The sequence below is a fragment of the Phocoena sinus genome, chromosome X (assembly GCF_008692025.1).
Source record: "Phocoena sinus isolate mPhoSin1 chromosome X, mPhoSin1.pri, whole genome shotgun sequence".
In the NCBI taxonomy this organism is placed as follows: domain Eukaryota; kingdom Metazoa; phylum Chordata; class Mammalia; order Artiodactyla; family Phocoenidae; genus Phocoena; species Phocoena sinus.
In genome coordinates, this window is record NC_045784.1 from 61,613,803 (window position 1) to 61,619,835 (window position 6,033).

At 60.2% G+C, this 6,033-nt stretch overlaps 1 protein-coding gene and 1 pseudogene across 1 annotated transcript in view; both read right to left on the reverse strand.

Moving 5' to 3' along the window:
- Window positions 1-1,492: 1,492 nt before the first annotated feature.
- Window positions 1,493-5,546, reverse strand: LOC116747108 (annotated as a pseudogene).
- A 9-nt stretch (window positions 5,547-5,555) lies between these two features.
- LOC116747109 (uncharacterized protein CXorf49 homolog) overlaps window positions 5,556-6,033 on the reverse strand; it is a 4,559-nt gene continuing 4,081 nt past the window's right edge. The window contains exon 3 of the mRNA XM_032618922.1: window positions 5,556-5,630. Within this exon, the coding sequence (XP_032474813.1) occupies window positions 5,556-5,630 (75 nt within the window). The remainder of the gene's footprint in view (window positions 5,631-6,033) is intronic.

Consider the following 6,033-nt stretch of genomic DNA (forward strand, 5'->3'; position numbering starts at 1 on the left):
CTCCAGGGAGGGGTTTGAGGGGAAGGATTAAGTCCCACGTACGTTCTTTTCTGACCCTGAGGTCTGTGACTGTCCCATCCCACCTGTGGTCTGTCCACCTGAGCTCATGCCATGGACTCTGGAAGGGAGCCAGGGTGAGAATATGGGGGAAGGGTGGACCCAAGTGCTCCCCATTGTCCAGGTGCAGTCACTCCTTACTTCCCATCGTCACTGCGCCCATCCTGCCCCTGTCCCGGGTAGCTCATGTTGGGTGGCCTCATATATGGGTCCCCTGATTCTAAGATGAGCTACTCTGAGGAGCCACCCTTCCCAATCTCATTCCATCCACACCCACAGGAGTTGTCAGACATCATAGGATCACAGAGTAGGATCGAGAGCCACCTCCAGCGAATCCAGCATTTCGAGCATCCCGACACCCTGTCGTGGGGTTTGCTGACTTCTGCATCATCCCCCTCCCATGTTTTGGGAATTTAACGACAACCCTTGAACAAAACAGATCCGACCCTTGCTTTTGTTCATTCGATGCCTTCCAGAACCTGGACCAGCCTCTACTCCCTTTACTCCCTGAATCACATCTTTCTCCCTCAAGGGAGATTACCCCTGATTACATTTATTCACACACAGGGACACACAGTCGCCGACCTTGAATGGCCAATCTACCATCATACCCCCTTTTGTGTAGTAAAACACCGGTCTTTCGGGAAGGGTGTCAGGCAGAACCACCCTTGCCTCACTCAAACACAAATCTGTCCCTCTGAGTCTCAGGCTGGTACAGCCCTGGGTCCTGGCTGAGGGAAGGAAGTGCTCCCCAACCTCGAGTGAGGGGGAAATCGAACATGGAGTTCAGACTCAATCTCATGTGTCCTAAAGAGGCAGTCTGGGAGATTGAGCTGGGACACGGAAATATCATTTCCAGGAAAATCTCTGTCATGGGGCTGGTGGAAGAGTATTTGACGGGGACCATGCAACAACACAGACCGACTAACCACACTTGCCATAGAACCTGACGGGCCAATTTCCACTCAAGGGTGTACAGATGACCCGGCTGGAGGAGGGTGGTCAGCTGGCTACGGCAGGCAGGATGTGAATGCTTCCAGATTGGAGCTCTGGGAGGCGGTCATGAGTTCCTGCTGATGGGAAGGGTGAATGGCAGAGATGAATGGGAACCGCCAGACCCCAGAGGAGGAGGGGGGTTTGGAGAGAACTAGAAGAGGGCCTTCGGGGGAAACGGAGGACGTGCCAATGTGGCCAGGCAGAGCACACACAGGACCCAGACCTGTGGCACTCTGCTGGCTTGTCTGCAGGGATGGTAGCAGAGGCTGGCCCAGAGTCCCCACCACAGGGTGCCAGAGATACCGTTCTGGAAAAGGCTCTGACGTGGAGCAGCGCCCCGCCCCAGGCCCCTACCCCGACCCCGACCCCTACCCCTCCAGAGAGAAGGCAGAACACAGAATATGAGAGGTACTTTAATCGGAAACTGCTGTGAAACTCGGGCGGGGCGGGGGCAAAACAAGGCGGAGAGGAAGCCCTAGGTGAGGCAGCACAGGAGCGAACGAGCTTGGCCACAGCTCCAGGGCCCCAAAGGTACCAGCTGCTCCTCTTGCAGGAAGACGCTGGGCTCAACCTGTGAAACAGCAGAGTCAGGGAAGAGCCTCAAGCCAGGGCTAGCCCCCAGCCCTGCTCAACAGCCAGGACTGTGGGAAGGGGTACGGTGTGTGTAACACTCACTTCAAAGGGTCTGCGACTTGTCAGCCAGGTACTGCATGGCGGCTGCAACAGGGACAGGCATTAGCAGGTGCTCCAGACAGAGGGATATAGAAGCCTGTCCCCCATCCCCGTGACGAACCGCCTAGCCCTGAAACCTGAAACCCCTCCAGACCCCATGCAAAGAGCTCTGGGCCTGATCACTCCCCACCACCCAAATTGAATGTGGAACCGATTCCTAAAGCGAAACAAAATGTGCCAGCAGCTCTCATGCTGTGGGCCGTGCCACAACCACTCAGAACTTGTCACACACACAAACAAACAATCCAACAAGAACCTTAGAAGCCACACCAAGCAGCAGTTCAAGGGAAAAATCAACGAGGCATCTCTAAAAGTCCTATCAGAAGGACATTCCCTAGGACTGGTCTGGTTGTCAAAGTGTGCATGCAGTCCAGACAGTACTTTGCTATTTGTACACACGCCTAGCTGTACATGCACAGCCAGCTCCAGGGCGAGGCCTGAGAGGTTCTCCTCCCCACAGGGATGATCGTCCCTGCCAGGCCCACCGCACCTGCAGCCCACCCCCACCCCAGGTGCCCCCCCGGGTTCTGCACTAAGACACCGCTCTCCGGCCCGGGTTCCTCATACCAAGTTGCTCCTTAAGTTCGTCTACTTCTCTCTTTAGCTCGAGACACTAGGCCAGCAGACAAAGGAGGAAGAGAAATGATTAGTATACTCTGGTCTCCTCTCTCCTCCACCTTCTCCACTCCCCCGGGCCCTCCACCCCAAAGCCGGGTGGTTAGACTGGCAAGGGCTCCTCAGTGGAAAGAAGGTGGGCTCCCTCCGTGGGGTACGTGATGGGGGCAGGGGAGGGGTCGCCCACACATGTCAGCTGAACTTGGACCCAGATCCCACCCTCGAGTTTGGGCCTGCATTTCCAGGATGCAGAGGAAGCATTACCCAAGGACAGCAGGGCGTTCCCAGTGGCTGCTGCTGCGTTTCAGGTCTTGGGGGATGGTCAAGTGGCTCCCGGTCACCTGAGAGGGAAAGGACACACAATCCAGCTTCCCAGGCTCCCAGTGAGGTGGAAAGGGCCAAGGGGGCTCTAAAGTGAGGTGAGGCAGCACCACCCTCTGCTGGCAACCAGCCGCCCCTGCTCTCCCCAGCGGCTGGAACCTTGTCTCTGGGCCTGCCTCCCCTGTTCCCCGGGGGCAGCCATTTCGCCATTGTGGTCCCCAAACAATGTGGCTCTGGATTCGACCCTCCCAGAGCTGCAGCCACAGCCAGCACTTGGGAGAGCAATGTGGCCGAACAGGACTTAACAGAAAAGGCTGTTCCCCTGCAAGTCTACACCCGGAGCAGCTGTTTGGGGCACTGCCACCGATCGCCCCGGTCGCACAAACCCCACACAGAGGATGATGTGGCTCAAGGCCAGCCCTGCCAGCACCCCGTCTCCTGTGGGAGAAGCTGCCTGGGAGCAAGGCTGTGCCCCCAGCCGAGACAGAGGCAGAGGTTTCTGTCCTCAACCCCTCTTCCCTCCCCTCATATCAAACCCACGACACTCACCTGAGGGGGCAGGCCCCCTGGGCATGACTTCTCCCCGGTTCAGGGCCAAGGGTTCTGAGTTTCCTGGATCTTGGGGGCTTCGGGTGTTGACGTCGCCACTGCTGGCTTTTCTACGATGCATGCGCAGACAAGATGTCCCTGGCCTGTGAGTTAGCAGCTGAAACAAAAATTTCTCACCGATTTGGACTAAGGAAGTGTGTGTGTGTGTATGTGTGTGTGGGGGGGGGGGGAGAGAGAGAGAGAGGGAGAGAGAGTGAGAGAGAGAGAGATGTGTGATTCCCGCCAGGGTGAGGCAGGGAATTGGGAAGGGAATTGAAAGGCTGATCTCATTAGCACTTTCACCCTCTGTCATCCCCAGGCCAGCAGGCAGAGCTGATCTAGGGACAACAGTGGGACACTGAGAAAGCCCAGGCCTCCTGCAAGGAAGGTCTGGGGAACAGCTAGGAAGGAGGATTCGGGAAGCTGGTGAGTCTAAATACTGAGGCTTTCCGGGGAAGGTTTTAAGGGATCCCCCTACCCAATTCAGCTACCAGCCCTCCCTTCCATCCCAGCCCAAGTCTCTCAGAGGAGGCTGGAAAGAGGCCAAGGGTGGAGAACCGGGCCCAGGATACCCGAAGTGCTACCTTAATGTTTGTCCCTAGGAAAAGGAGCCCGATGTGGCATCGTAATGACCCAGTGACCGAGGGGCACCCAATGCTGACCTCTGAGGAGTGGACAGAGGCAGCATGGGTGAAGACGTGTGCCCTGGGTGCTGTGGGGGGGGGGAAGAGTGGGGAGAGAGGAGGAGCATGGCCTACTCACCTGGCCCTTTGGGGCTGGGTCTCTATTTGTGTCCTTATCTTCTCCCGACACCGCCTCAGACTCCTTTGCCCAACTGACCACGGATTTCTTCCCAGCGCCGCTGTGCTTGGACTGTTTGGTTCCCGAAAGGAGTAAGGTATAACTCTTGGGTCTCCCAGGCTGCGGAATACCAGAGATTGGGGGGAAGGTGGCCGGTTCCACGGGAGTTGCCGAGATTCGCTGACCCCGGGAACGGAAGGTTCCCCCCAGGGCAAGTTTGCATGCTCCCCCGACGGATTTCTTCTCCTGGGCTCCGTTCTTCCTAGGAGTGACCCGCGGCAGGCCACCTGCAGCAGCAGCAGAAGCAGAAGCAGAAGCAGCAGCAGCAGCAGCAGCTCCCGGGTAGCTGGGCTTGCTGCCCCCCCTTCCCCCACAGCACGCTCTGCATTTTCTTAGGGGAAGAGATGCCCTGCTCTCCCACGCCCTGCCTTTCCACAACCGAAGAGAGTCCTCGCGGAGCCGACGACAGGGAAGAGCCTGTCACGTGAAGGAAATTCTCCCTGGCTTGGAACTTCGAGTGTCTGGGAGTGTCCCCGGGATCCTCGGGTCTGCTGGGCTTGGCGTGGCCTCCTCCTCTGGGATAAGTGCTCACCGTCATCAGCTGTGTCTCACTGAATTCATCTGAGGACTCGGAGTCGGACAGCAGCCAGGTCAGGCCTTCCGCGGAGCGCCGCTGGCGATCCGCAGCCACGTTCAACCTACGCTTAGTGCCTCTCTTAGGGTTCCCCAAGGCCCGGCCCGCTTCAGGCCCACTGAGGTGGAGAGGGCTGGCTGGAGCCGTCGGCGCCTCCCCACAGCTCTGGCCGGGCTCTCCTCGACCGCCGGGAACTTCCTCGAAGCTCAGTGTCAACCCGGTGGACTCTTCGAAGGCGGTGGAGCTCTCCGGGGTCGGGTATCTGCGGACGCCCAGCGCGTCCTGGTCGGTCAGCTGCTGCAGGTTGGCCTCCTCGGCCCCCTCAGACTCCTCGATCAGGTCCAGGAGGTCCCTCGCGTGGTCATCTGGGGAGCCAGGTCCGCCTTCGCGGCCCCACAGCACCGGCCCTCGCACTTCCAGCATCTCCGGCTCAGACTCGAAGCCCTCGGGGTCCGGGTATCCTGCGGACGCCCAGCACATCCTGGTCGGTCAGCTGCTGCAGGTTGGCCACCTCGGCCTCCTCAGACTCCTCGATCAGGTCCAGGAGGTCCCTCGCGTGGTCATCTGGGGAGCCAGGTCCGCCTTCGCGGCCCCACAGCACAGGCCCTCGCGCTTCCAGCATCTCCCGCTTCGACTGGAAGCCCTTGGGGTCCAGGAAGCGGCCTCCGCCCTCGCCGCTCCGCGGCTCCCCAGGCTTGGGATCTGGGTCGGGTCCACGCGGGACTGCGGGGCCGGCCGCGCGGACGCCGGCCCGCTCCCCTGCCCTTTGGGCGGACACGCCTTCTCCACACAGACACCTCATCCGGGGAGCTCATGTCACGACCCGGGCGGCCCCGGAACCGGGGCGACGGTCGATGGCCCGAGTCGCGGTCGCGGTCACGGCGGGCTAGGCGTGCGGTCGCTCAGAAGGCTGCGTCAGCCACCTCACGCGCCGCACGAGCTCGCCTCAAAAGAAAGGACGCGCCACTTTCCGCGCGCCTCCCACGGCCCCGCAGCAGCCTCCTCATTGGTCAGGCCCCCGCCAACCAGCGGGCGCCTTGTTCGCCCGCCCCCTCGAAGCCTAACCAATGGGGTCGAGGGCCTCTGTTTGTTCGCAAGCCCGTGGGCGGTCCGGGCAGTTGGCTGGTGAAGGGATGGTGGGAGTGCTTCCCTCTGTCAAGCCTCTGGGCCCGCCTCCTCCTGTCCCGCTCCCCTTTCCGGTTAGAGTCACAGCTGTGAGTCTCCGGTTCCCATCTATACAGGGGGTCGAGGGCGTCGGGGAGTGAGGGCGCCGGGCTCCAGGGGTGGTG